This window comes from Coenobita brevimanus, chromosome 92, assembly GCF_032717465.1.
Source record: "Coenobita brevimanus isolate Jiangsu-jjx chromosome 92, ASM3271746v2, whole genome shotgun sequence".
Classification (NCBI taxonomy): Eukaryota; Metazoa; Arthropoda; class Malacostraca; order Decapoda; family Coenobitidae; genus Coenobita; species Coenobita brevimanus.
Window position 1 is genome coordinate 10,785,616 of NC_137045.1, and position 14,836 is coordinate 10,800,451.

Here is a 14,836-nt window from a genome sequence, read left to right on the forward strand (position 1 = left end):
TTTAGACGAGGTACAGTAAAATACATAATTTTGTATAAAAAATAATCATGCCATTGTTTGAGTCTGTACATAGTTTTTACTAACAGCTAAATTAATATGGCAGTTCATTTGGCAAGATTAGTATAAGTAGCTCTAAGTGAAAACTGGATGTTACTGTCAAAATGTGGTTTTAATTTACGACATATCTAAAGAGTGGGAATGATATAGTGGTTATAACTAAATTTGATACTGTACATAAGTCTCTACTCAGGGTCCCATTCTGTTTTGGTTCTGTGCAATCAATAAACTATGATTATGAGACTGCTGTACAATTACTCACCTACGACACCAATCATGACAATTAATGATAAAGCAGGAAATTAAGGCTACTCAGTAAAAGATAATGTTCTAAATCCCTTAAATTAGATTATATTTTTCATTTTATTCATGCTATACCCAGGCAAATTTACTTACCTTAGGAGAGTGTCCTAGTATTCAAGGTATTAATGAGGGCTGTGCTTAAACCTTGTTTGAAAAATCTCTCCTAAACCAGGTAAAATTGCCGGTGAAAGAAGAGAAGAAAACGAAAAAAGATCACTATTGGTGGGTTTAAACAACCAGTAAAAAGTGAATGGTAAGATTTGCTATTCACTAAGAATTTGTTACGGGCAAAGATTACATCAATATATATATATATATATATAATAAAAAGTGAGTTCCCCTGCATACATCTACACTGTACAGTGCAGCCTAAAGAATTCGAGCGTCTAAAGTTCAGATACATATAAAGTTCGAACACCATAATTCATGAAACTCCTGCCATTTTCATTTCCTCAAATTAGCTCTCACATTTAACACTTCCTTTCCTCCTTGTGGTAGAGATCTCTACTCTATGATTCACTATAAACAACAGCTATTCAGATTTCATGATAATTACGGCTTTAAAAAAGTGTCCTAGTTACAGTGAATACTGCATTAATGTGAAAAAAGCATGCAATATAGTAATCCAGCAGGAAGTATGTAGTGTGTGCATGTGTTATGAGACAACTGTGGTGATGGAAACATGACCATGTACAACATAAAAATATTAAAATATTCAGAGGTTATCGCTGCACTCTGAAACCAGAGTTACTTGTCTATGCACATGTTCTCAAAGACAGTCATGGTGTTGGAGACATGACAGTATATGACTTTACAAAGCACTGCGATGAGTTTCTGAAGTTCTATGACAAATGAAAATACAAGTTAATATCCCTTAACCATGCAACACCACTTGTTGGATGTCCTTAGCTGACAATTTTTACTCACATTTAACAAAAGCAGAATTGCTGGTACGCACCAGTCTCCTATAATACTCCTTCAAAATGATTTGTGTCGCAGTTAAAGCGCTGTGCAATCCATATTCAAGTAAATTACGATGGAACTCCATTGTAAACATCAACATCCGATATCTTTTTCCACTCATTTCTCACACATACACATGTACACACATGCATCAACACATACATATTGCATCACTGTTGAAGATTCTGACATTCCTAAAAAGCTGCAATTGTGTAGCTGATAAGTGTGCATTATCATAAATACATAATAAACATTAAACCAAGCATTCTGTGGGTTAGATATGCAAACACATGGAGGATGGAGTAATTGCATCATGCCAAATACTGTACATCAGTAGACTGCAAACAAAAGCCAGCTGATCACCTGCTAGCAAACACAAGGGAGCGGTGAAAGATAAGTATTGCATATTCATGTATTTCCACTTTAATAATTAACTGAATGCCAAATCATTATCCCTCACAATGTATTGTGGATGCTGAGAATACTGCTGCAAAGTGTTTAACAGAAGTGGGCACACAGAAGGTGAGAAAAGAGGCAAGAAAAATACTTCATGGTTAATAACGGGTATTATTCTGACAATTATTATTAGCTTTAGTTATGAGATAAAATGTAACTGCCATGTCATAAAAACATTGGACTTTTGGATTCATGTGGTGGGCTGGTTAGCCCATACTACAAAGTTTGAGTCAAAAGTAAACCTAAACTGCAATAACAAGACAAGAATTGCCAGATAAACGTCCCTTTTAAAGTTAAAAAATTTCAAAGATTCAAATAGTTTACGGCCACAAGCAATTCGAATTTTGAAGGCTGCACTGTACTGATAAGTTTTGACATTACTTAAAAAGGTCATAAGTATGTGGCAATGGAAAATAAAATGCAATAAAATTTTCCAGTGCACTATTCTAGGTTAGTGGAAGAACAGAATACTATCATATTTACCATTACTCTCCCAACTATCAGACTTGTAGTAGTGCATATATTCCACACATACTTCTTGGTGCTGTGAGAGAGAGAACATCAGGACTCACTGAGACTGGGCTACCCGGTCCCAGCGCCAGATGGTGGCATCATCGCACACGGTGATGAGAATGTTACCACTCCGAGAGAAGGCTGTCTGGCGGATTGGGGCAACACACTTCGGGTGGGTGAGGGTAGAGCAGCGGGCCTGGGCAGGGTCACTGATGTCCAAGTCCCACACATATGTCCGGCCCAGCTGGTTTCCTACTGCCAGTACCTGTTGAGTTAAGGGTTATGGTTTAATGAAGATTAAACTGGATTAGGTGAATGTAGGGAAGAGTAAAGTGATGGTCTTTGAGAGAGGTGAAGTCAGTGAATGTACAGCGAGGTTGGATGGTGAGGAATTGGAAAATGTGAGTACGTTTAAGTACTTGGGTAGTGTGATGAGTAAGGATGGAGGTTTGGAGGGTGAAGTGCTTGAAAGGGTACAGCAGGGAAGAAAGGTTGCTGGTTCTTTGAAAGCAGTGATAAGAAACAGGGAAGTGAGCATGGAAGTGAAAAAGTTACTACATGACAGTATTGTGATACCAACTCTAACGTATGGAAGTGAAGCTTGGACGTTGTTGAAAGGACACAAGTCAAGAGTGAGAGCAGTGGAAATGAGTTATTTAAGAGGAGCCTGTGGAGTCACATGGAGAGACAGGCTGATGAATGAGGATATAAAGGAGTGTTGTGGTGTGGATGTGATAGGAAGTGTTAAGAGGAACACACTGAGGTGGTTTGGCCATGTAGAGAGGATGGAGGGTGAGAGACTGACGAAGAGAGTGTATGTGAGTGAGGTGGAGGGGGGAAGAGGGAGGGGGAGGCCGAGGATGAGATGGAGGGATGGGGTTGAGAGGTATATGAGAGAGAGGGGTGTGAGTTGGGAGCAGGGCAGTGAAATGGCGGGGGACAAGGCGATGTGGAGGTGATTTGTTTGTGGCCACCCCAAACGGGATTGAGGCGTCTGGCAATAGATAGAGATAGATAGATATTACAGCCTGTTTTAAGTTTTCTGACGAAGATGCCCAATCCCTTTTGCAGGTGACTGGGTGGTATAGTACCACCAAGGTCAAGGTAATATTACGGCTTGTCACTATTTCTCTCTACCTAGCCTTTAGTATGCTGGTTAAGTGCTGGAGAGGGATGCCTTACACAGTGGGAATGATACAACTGAACAACTCTGGTGCCCAGTTATATATATTTTTTTGTTTTTAATGCGAGGAAAAAGGAACCAAAGGCCGCGAGCCTGCAATTATTGTTCCTTCCAAGAGAAAAGCAAAATACAAGAAAGAGCCAAATTCAAGATCCGATCATTTTGAGATGCCTGGACACACCGCGTTTGAAAGACTGGAGATCATAGGAAGCAGGAAATACAAACAGAGGGAGACAGTTCCCGAGTTGGCCTGTTGCATAAGTGAAAGACTGGGAGTAACGGTTAACTCTTGCATTAGAGAGTTGGACAGAAAAGGGATGAGAGTCCCTCATCTCACTCCCTATCCCCTGATACATGGATGATGAACTGAATGCAAAGGACAACTTCAACCTACAGTCCAATGGGTCCACATTCAGATGAATCGGAGGTCAAAACAACAACAGCAACTATGTGTCACTGTAAACTTAACACTGACCAATCAAGGCTGAGTTTTGAAGCTTGGCTGTGGCTGTTTTGTCGAACAAAAATGTGTCACAAACATCATCAAAACAGTAGGGACGGCCAGAATATGGCTCACTGATGTTATCGTGGGCATAAATCAAGAGGGTAATGGAGTCCCAGGTGCATTCCCTTTTCCTCCTCCAGTGACCCAAGATTTAATAAGCTGATTTTAACTCATATACTGGGCAGTGGCCAATACCACACATTCCTAATTTTATTTCCAATTATTATGAATAGTTTGGGTGACCTCCAGTAATGGAAATAAAAAGAAAAGAGACCTACTTGTACTAACGGACACCTAATAAAGTAATCCATACACACGTCAACTCATCATTAAATCCTTCAAAAACTATTGGCTCTAACAAACAAAACATTCAACAATATGCAACTGTAAACTACTCACAACAGTTTAATTTCTTCAAGTGGCGATGGGCACAAACAAGACAATCAATTTTCAGGCTCAGTGGTCTTCTCAAGTGCAATAGAAGGCACCTCTCACATGTCATCACATGGATGCTAATGCTGTAAGGTATCACTCATACTGAAACATGCTAAGAATAACTCATTTGAGGAGTGATTTAATGGTAGGCTACTATATTAGTGATACATGATAAAGTACAGTCCCAGCATACTGAATGTGCTACACTCTTAACACTCAGATCATACTCACCTTCTGCCAGTAATCAAGAGCAAACCGCATGAACCAGATTTCACACTCTTTGTAATCAAACTTATGTATGATGGTGACATTGGTGTCATTATGCTTGAGCTCAGCTTGGTTAAGAAGGCCAGGTTTCCAGCATACTATGGTGTTCTCACAACTCTGTTAGAAAAAATGCACATTAGACATAAACATACACATATACTGTACACATAAAAACATCATGGGTACTCTTACGCTTTGTGTGATGTTTTGTTGAATTAGGTTGTGTGTGCACGTATAGTCACTACACAGTCAGGATTAGTGCATTACTGTTCAAACTTCATGGGTCGGCAGCCATTTTGGAACATTCAAATTCCAAGTATGCCCAAAAGCAATTATCGGTAGCCCCCTAGTTGCTGAAGCCAAGGGAAGGATAGACTGGGCGAACAAACACGGCCTCCCCCCCCCCCAGCCCTCTCCACTTCACTCCTCCCTACCCAACCCGCCTAAACGTTGCCGGGTAGGTTTGTAACATACGTGGGTGGCGATGTTACATTTTGTGTCCATGTCTACATGAATTAACATTCACATGAGTAACCACTAGTGTTAATAACATACCATGAAGTAATGTGCGATAATGTGTTACCAGATAGCATATGAACGTGGAGATGCAATGTGATATAAACAAAGGCATGAGTATGAAAAAGGCTAAGCGAGTATAATTTTAATGCATTATAATAATATATTCTTATTAACATCAAGTAAATAATATTCCCATTTCAAGTGTATGAGGCTATTTCAACCACATTTACAATATCTGTTACCATCTGGCCGTGCTCCAGGTTGTCAGTCATACAAAAATATTTTCTGGCTATTTACATGCAGACACAAAATCAACTACGAATAACATTCCCTCTATATATGAGACTTTGCTTCAAAGATTTGAGTCATCCTCTGGTATGAACCATGCACACACTCACACATACACATAAGCATGCACACATGTGTTGCATAGTTGCACACATACAGACACACAGACCTGCAACACAATGTCAATGCATGGCCATTCAATCTAAAGATAAGGACAATCCTGTTATTTCCCGAATCAGTTACCACTTCCTCCATCACTGTATCCTTCATCCTAATCACAGTAATAATTATATCAGCATGTGTAAGTGTAATTACAGCACTGTGGGATTACGTTACTTTACAGAAAACGGTTAAACGGCTAGTCCCCTGAGGAATAATTTTGTTTGGCCGCTGCAGTAGTGCCTAGAGCAAAATAAGTCTTCTATGTCTCGCATATAAGTCTTAGATTAGCGTGTGGTAAATGCCAAGCTGTTTTCTGCAAGGATAGGCAGCATGAATGGGTTGTAACCCCTATACAATCAGCTAGCAATACTCAACTTTATGGCCTTGTGACACTATCACTGGATATTGCTGAGTGTGTTTCACCTACCAATTTAAACCACAGAGAATACATGCCTTTACCATATGGTATCACATTGTCCACCTGACTTGCAATAGGTGTATAAAATGTGTGCTCAAAGCATTAGATGTTTCATTCAAGTTCTGAGATTTGTTGTTTCGCACTACAGTGAAGTGGCAACAAAGGGTGCTGATGATGTGGAGTGGAATGTCAGATGGTAACAGATATTGTAAAAATGGGTGAAATAGGTTCATACACTTGAAATGTGAATATTATTTATTTGATATAAATATGAATGTATTATTAAAATGCAATAAAATTATACTCACTCCACTTTTTTCATTCTTCTGCCTTTATTTACATCACTTTGCTTCTCCACATTCATATGCTAGCTAGTAACACATTACTGCACATTACTCCATGGTATGTTATTAATGCTAATGGTAACACACGTAAAAAAGCATGAAGACATGGACACAACATAACATTGCCAGCCATGATTATTACAAACATACCTGGCAACATTTAGACGGGTTGGGTAGAGAAGGGTGGAGTGGGCGGGGTGGGGCTGGGGGAAGGGAGGGGAGGCCTTGTTCGTTCGCCCTGTCTATTCTTCCCTTGGCTTCAGCTACAAAGGGGGCTACCAGTTATTGCTTTTGGATGTACAGAACAGTAGATGCTCGATGTAATGAACACTGATTTGGCAGAAGCCCGAGATAACAAAATCGTTTCTTCCAGCATTTTTTTTTTTTTGCCTAATTTAAAGGAAAATTTCTGTTAAAAATGAGTATAATTCCATTAATGAAATTCTGTTTCAACAACCATCAAATCACCAGAAAGTCCCATAAATCGAGTGTGTCATCAGGCCCATACCAGAAACACTCCCCTGACCAGCGGTGTGTAGTGTTGCCACACATTCTAGCCAAGCTGCCTGGGTAGCAGCAGGAACTCCGCAATGTCGCTCGACCCATGCAGTCTCAACATGATCCCCCAACTGTAAACAACTGCTCTGCACGTGCGTGAATTTGCCTTGGTATTGCGGCCTCCCCCCCCCCCCCCCAGAGAACCAAAGCTTTTATGAACCATGCCTAAAGTTCAGGAAAAGAAGGAAAGGGTGAGGCTTTCTCTTGCCCACAAACTGGAAATAATTAAGATGGAGCACCATCCCTGAAGCTCCCCAGCCCCTCTGTCACCCATGTACCTCCTCCAATGTTGATGAAGGGTGACTCTGACAGTGGCTAAACCATCACCAGGCCTGACACAGGTTCTGGGGTCCCAATATGGCTACCTGTGTCAGGCATATTTCTGCAACAAGTGCAGAAGCCCTACTTTTGGAGGTAAGCCTTACTGAAAATTACTATCCCTATTTACTATACTATATGGTTCACTACTATTCTCACCTTATTCTTTATGTGTGCATTTTTTATTACTAAGTCATTACTGTATTTATCACTGTTAACATGTACACAATACTGTAATGCATTTATGTGGTGGTATTAATTGTGGGTTCTAACTGAGAGTTAGCATAGACTGCTAGGTTTGGGTGCAGGTTGTCAATAACTCAGTTTCACTGTTGCCTTCAAGGATTTGGCAGAAAGTACCTCAAAATACCGGAAAAGTTTCCTTCCCACCGAGCCTTGGTTATGGAACTCGATTTTGCACAAAATTTGAGAAAAAACGGAATAAGGGTTGGTTGAATTAGTTCATTAAACCTGGCATCTACTGTAGTTTCCAGAATACTGAAGCTAAAAAAGGAACCATAAAACTGCAAATAATAACAAGAAAGAATTACTGATGCACTCGTGGTACAAGATAATACTGAAGTTAACAGTCTCAATAATATTCTCAAAATCACATACTGTACATTCATAGATTTCAGTATATTGATTTGTCTTATAAAATTAACAGTTCCTTATATATACTTCTTTCATATGTCAAATTTTCTTAGAATATTCGTCCTTCTTGCGAATGCCTTCCCAAATGGCAGTCTTCACTGTGACTACTTTGGTACTGGTATTGTCCCTTGGTGAGTTTTGGAGTCAACCACAGAATTCATCCCCTTAGATTTTCCAGCTTTATCATTATATTAACTGCCTGTATAAGGTCTCATGTTTTTTCTACTCGCTGGGCCAATTTCCATTGCGGGCGAATCCACTGACATCACTTTTACTGTTACTTTCTTTTTTTTTTTTTAGCCTGTATCTGCCTATGGGTAACTCTACACTGAGTGACATTCCAAATGGTTTCTTGTACACCAGGAAACCATTTGCTACGCTGGGTGGTAACCATATAACCATAACTATGACGCCTAGTCGTTAGTGGGTAATTAAGATCCTCCAATCAGATTGAGCTGGTGTAGGTTTATATCCAAGGGATGGTTGGGGTTTATTGCTCACGTAATACCACTGAGGAATGAGTGAGGAAGGTCACTCTGGTCTTAAATGTCAGGACCAACTTGCCTAGCCCCGGGTTCCTATGCTCCTCATGGGGCGACATAGGATTGGAAGATGGATGGATTTATTTACTTACAGATAGACAGATATATATATATATATATATATATATATATATATATATATATATATATATACAGTACATATACTGTGTGTAGCAACGTTGGGTCTGGTTAGTACTTGGATGGGTGACTGCCTGGGAACACCAGATGCTGTTGGCATCCCTACGTGTCAAGTGGGGTTGGTGGAGGATTAGTGCCCCTCCCTGTAAAACAATTAACTCTAAGCCACTGGCCACCCCATTTGGGATACATGGCGTCTGGCAATGAATGAATGAATGAATAAATATATATATATATATATCTATAGCTATGTATCTATCTATCTACCTATATATATATGTATACACTCAAACCTCGATTTAAGGGACCTCCATTTAAGGAACTCCATATTCTACCTGACAAACGGACAGGATCATTCAAAAACTCCGCTGCTTGAAACATTAATATGTTTCTTTATACAGTACCTGTAAAATAATATTCAATATCATATAAACAGGTAAGATAAGTGAAACAATCATTGCAGTTCATAATAAGATTGTCTTTATATGTGGTAAAACAATGGACATTTTCAAGTAAGGGACAAGTTGATTCCCCATTTAGTCCCTTAAATTGTGGTTTGAGTGTATATACTGTATAAACAAGTGCTCATGGGCCCTTCGGGCCCCTCGCACTTGCTCCTGCAGAGGGCTCACATTTATGTGCTGTTCTAGTGTAATGCTGTCACTTGGATTTTTTGCACCTAACAACTGATCGTGTTATTTGCAGCTTCGGGAATGGAACCCAAGTTGTCCGAACGCAAGTCCAAAATACTTTAGTTGTACCTGTGGGCAAAAAATTCTACAGAGATCCTATGCCGGGCACCAGGAGCGGCTTTTTTTGGTCAAAATGTGATCGCTCATTAAATATTGTAAAAGGTTTTCAATCGTGATGGGACCAAGCATTTTCACATCAGCGAATTTTATGCGATTTCTGTGCCAATCCTGGTGCGATTTGAATGTGCAGTTTCGGCTGCCCAAAATATACACACACACACACAGCTAGTGCTATTCTATATTAGATATATATATATAACCTACATCTATCTGTCTATCTATCTATCTATCTATAAACAATCTCAATTAAAAAAAAAAAAAGTTTATTGCAGGTTCAACATTCTTAGGTCTACTTTCAATGGAATATTTAAATAAAAGCATCAGACTTTCACAACATGTATGGTGTAATCCAAGCTGTTGCTTTTTTTTTTTTTTTTTTGAAGGATGCCAAAACAAACGAGAAATTACAATATAGTCAAATCTTGAATGGGTTAATTGGTCAACTAAATTATCACAATAATGAAAACCTGCAATAACCAAAGAAAATTATAAATGGGAATTACTGTAACATAACTGGGTTAAGGCCCTGACATTTTCATATACCTGAATATTAACCTCTAAACAGCCTGGAGAGATTGGATCAGCTATGTTTACGTAAATCCAACTACCGGTAGTCCTGATTGTGAAACAGATGACCCTTTTTTCTAATTTTTTCACAACTAGTGAATCAGTTTTGACCATCAATTTTTGTCCAACTGAATAAGAAATTATTATCATCATCATTTGGCCATGTGGAGAGGATGGACGGTGAAAGACTGACGAAGAGAATGTATGTGAGTGAGGTGGAGGAGGAAAGAGGGAGGGGGAGGCCGAGGATGAGATGGAGGGAGGGGGAGGCCGAGGATGAGATGGAGGGATGGGGTGGAGAGGTATATGAGAGAGGGGGGTGTGAGTTGGGAGCAGGGGAGTGAAATGGCGGGGGACAGGGCGACTTGGAGGTGATTTGTTTGTGGCCACCCCAAACGGGATTGAGGCGTCTGGCAATAGATAGATAGATAGATTCCTAACCATCAATTTCTGTACTTGCATCACTCTTCTCTCTCAGGGAATATATATATATATATATATATATACATACAGTAATCCCTCCACTATCCGATGTAACAGAGCCAATGGCATGTCCGGAAAGTGGGCCCCTGGTTCCTGGACTGGTACTTAAGGACCCTAACCCAGCCTAACTTTGAAAGCCACCTATATAACTCCCTGCCGGACATGCATAGCACCCATTTACACCAATCTAAGACCCTATTCACACCAATAATGGACAAAAAGCATGAATTAAATGAAAAGGAACCAAAGAATGAGGAATTAGATGTGACTGTACCACAGCCAGGGTACTTACAGCATGTCTGTGGCTGCCTTCTTTATAGGCTTTGGCAGCGGTGAAAATGCTTTTGAAGGAAGTACAGTAATCTAGTGTTGTGCTGTACTTACTGTAATTCTTTGCACTGACAGTTATAATTGTTTAACACTGCACATTGTTAATTGCACCACGCCAGTTTCAACTGCCAGTTTGCACTCCACAGTTAATCCTTTGCACTCTAAATTCTAATTTCTTAACACTAAACAACACTGTAAATTCCCGTGTGGTCTAGTGGCGAGGTATTGCAGTTTATTCACTGTTTATTCACAAAAAATGAGCACATGTGGCTTCCATTGTGATAAGCATCTACTCGCGATCAAAGTTAGGCAATAACTGTTGGTGGTGACGGGGAAACAGAGTTGTCAGATCGCAACGGCCACATTACCAAACTCCTCAATTTTCATTGCCAAATTTAACATTTCATTACCTAATTCATAAAGTCACTCTCCTTATAATTAACAGCATGTTGATTATTTTCATGCTATCTAGGCCAGCAGATTAATCAGAGACAGCAGACAATCCACCATCTCCATCCTGTGTATCCTCATACATGTGAAAAATCCGTTTGGTAATGCATTATTCTGATTCATTACCAAACGAATTTTTCATTACCAAATTGGTCCACATTTGGTAATGAAAATTACTAAATGGCAACCCTGACAGGGGTGGGGGGGAGGGGGAGGAAGGAAGGGGTGAAAGGGCCTTGGTGTAAACAGCTGTTCAGTGCCGCGCCGCAATTTCAAATTATGGGTGGGTGGGTGGGGGGGAATCGGATTTTGGGGGGGATTTTTTTTTGGCCATTTTTAGGTTCCGAAGGTCCAGGCCCACAATGTCCGGTAAGTGGGGTGTCTGGAAAGTGGGCATCCGGATAGTACAGGGATTACTGTATATAATATATATATATATATATATATAACAAATGCATTTGCTTACATTTCTACCATCTCCTATGATACAAAAATATGTTTACACATGGCTACAATTATTCAAAAGAGAGGAATTTGTTTCTACTAGCATATATCTGATTCACTGACTGTCATTTTGTTTTCATTTTTGAAGGCTCCATACACTAGCAAGCATCAGCCTTGGTCACCTAATGGCAGCTCTCCATGCTGCTCGATCTCTTGCAGCCTCCCTAATTAGTCCCTTACCCCTGAGGTCACACTCACTGACTCGTCCCAGATTTTTTTCGGTCTACCTCTTGCTACCCTACCCCAAACATCAACACTTTTCACTTGCTGCACCCAATTATCATCCTCCATCCTCTCCACATGCCCAAACCATCTCAATCTACCCCTCCTCATAACAACACCAATTCATTTCAGTCCCATCCTACCTCTCAACTCTTCCATTGTAAACGTAGCTCCCCCAGGCCATGTACTTTGGGCCACACTGCACATCCACCTAATCACTGCCATTTCATTATGTCTAAGCCTGCATATATCCTCTTCCTTTACTGCCCAGGTCTCACTACCATACAGCATTACACTCCTAATCCATGCTGCATACAAAGATCCCTTAGCATGGAGGAAGAACCCTCTCAATGTCAGGAGAGGCACAGTTCCCTGAACTTCTTCCAACCACTCTTCACTCTAGCCACAGAGCTAGCTCCAGCCCCACCTACAGCACATAACATGTCTCCCAAATAACAAAACTCTTCACAAAACTGAAGAGACTCACCAGCATGTTCAATCCTTTCACACCTGGCAATCTCTACATGCTCTCCCCGACATACTGGACATGTGAAATACAGCGTCATGTCACAGTCTCCCTCTAATACCACTACATCTCTTATGCATCCACTTACCACAAACACTGTACAAGATGGAATTACTTCCCACGCCCTTGTAGTAAATCGTACATGGCCACTCCCCCTCTTCATTGACGGTACCGGGGAAGTGGCCATGTGCGATTTGCCACAAGAGCATGGGAAGTACAGTAACTCCATTGTGTACAGTGTCCAGTCATATGTACTTTCATTTCCAACAGTCCATATGGTTCCATTTCTTGCTCTGCATCATCAAAGATGGAATCCGTAACATACAGATGAAATACTGTAAGGTACCGTACATCATTAGTTTACATCTACTCATACACACAGTGCCTGCTTTACAAGAAAACAAAACAAAGAAATATAAAAATATACAGTATATACTGTGTGTATATATATATATTTATATATAAAGCTTACCTTAGACAAGATGAATCTACCAAGCCATCTGACACAATCAACATAGTTGCGGTGAATATCACGGGTGGAAAAATCTGGAAAATTCTGCTGGACGGTTGGGAAAGGGCGTACTGATCGACTGGCATTAAAAGTGTAAGACTGATTGATAGTAGACAGCATAGTGTCTGTGGTCAACTTCCATATCTTCAGAGAGTGATCCATTCCACAGGACACAATGCACCGACCCTCCACATCAATGTCCTGTAGATGTAGAGGTACTGGAGAGGGATGCCTTTATGTGGCAGAACTGACATAACAGGGCAGACAAGTTATTTATATATAACTCTCAATTTTCTTCCTATCCTCTGAAAGGAGAATGGTAGACGGCAGGAAATGAGCAGCACATGCCTGCCATCCATCAGGTTCACATTCAGATGAGGAACCAGAACGACAACAAAAAGAGAAAAAAGGGGATGAAAGATGCTGTGTCACTGACCTGCATTTTCTCAAAGCTGATTTTGTTTACCGTATTGCAATTATAAAAAAAATAATAAATCAGCAGATTAAAATTCCAAAAATTAGAATGAAAAATTATATACAGTATAGGAAACCTTCTATAATTCAAATTAATTGGGGGGAACCATATGTCGAATTATCCAAAAATCCGAATTACTGGAGCTCATGCTTGTATCTATCCCCAAATCACACCCACGCTCACTAAAACATGGCCTTTTCAGAAAAAACTGAACAGTACAGTATATTATTACTTTATACTCAGAGTGCACAATACAATAAATAAAATACTGTACAGTATTGTCAAACCTTGATAATGAAGTCTTGCAACACAGTAGTAGAGTACAATACACTTAACTGCATTGAAGGTACTGTACAGTTCTTAAAAATTACATTTATTACTACACTTATCACTACAAAAACTGTTCACATCCACTTTGCCCAGAGTCGGGCAAAATCAAAAAAAAAAAAAAAAAAAAAACTTATCACTGGAACCCTTTTCGGACAAGTCTCGCTTAATTCGAATTTCTATCTGAATTAAAATTATTTGTCTGGTGGTCAAAAAAGATCCGAATTAACCCATTTCTGAATTATTCGGATTCAATCAGAGAGGATTTACTGTACTAGAATGGAAAGGAGGAATACAATACAGTAATGCACTTATCAAGACAGTGTCTAATAAGAATTAATACCATGCAGAAACTAATTCAGTTACAGCAAAATTTTACAACAGTACACTACAATAGCTGCCAGCTAAGCCATATTCCCAAAGGCAGTCTCTCCTCCAATTCTGGTTGCACCATTTGATCTTCTACATACGTAACCTACTGGGATATGGTTTGTAATCTACTTCTGACAATGTCGGATCTCTTATCCATCCACTCAAGACAAGCAAAATGAGGTACACTATATACTGCATAAGAAAATACTAACAGAGTATAAGTACAGTAAACTCTCAATTATCTGTTGTCACAATATCCGGCGCAGCTATCATGGCTCTATTAAAGCAATATCCAGCAGTTTGAAACATTTGATGCTGAAACAGGACGTAACCAGCGATTCTATGCAATATCTGGTGTTGAGGGGTGTCGACCGGCTCGTAAGTGGTAGCCAACCAGTGCCAGGGGAATTCCTGAAACTCGGGAGCCAGTGAAAACTCCTGCTACGTGCCAGCCAATCAGAATCCACCTCACTTGGCATGCTGAGAATACCCGCGTGCTCTCATTCTCGCTTGCGGATGTCCCTCAATGTAGAAGTATCTGTGCGCTCCACTCTTCTGACCACGCGGTCGCAAAACCCTGGTCCTGTTACCAACTCTGTGGTGTCCTATGTTTGAGGTAGTGTACTGCACAGTA

At 40.1% G+C, this 14,836-nt stretch overlaps 1 protein-coding gene across 2 annotated transcripts in view; it reads right to left on the reverse strand.

Annotated features, from left to right (window-relative positions):
* Positions 1-14,836, reverse strand: part of LOC145412142 (polycomb protein EED-like) — a 43,806-nt gene that overhangs the window by 13,168 nt on the left and 15,802 nt on the right. Inside the window, exons 6-8 of one of the 2 annotated variants that reach the window (XR_013899537.1) lie at positions 12,990-13,229; positions 4,647-4,799; positions 2,263-2,557 (exon numbers count right to left, since the gene is read on the reverse strand). Coding sequence is in view for 1 of the 2 variants with exons in the window: in XM_080282075.1 (XP_080138201.1) it covers positions 2,352-2,557; positions 4,647-4,799; positions 12,990-13,229 (599 nt within the window). In the remaining variant the exon portion in view is untranslated. The remainder of the gene's footprint in view (positions 1-2,262; positions 2,558-4,646; positions 4,800-12,989; positions 13,230-14,836) is intronic. The other variant, XM_080282075.1, reaches the window with a different exon arrangement.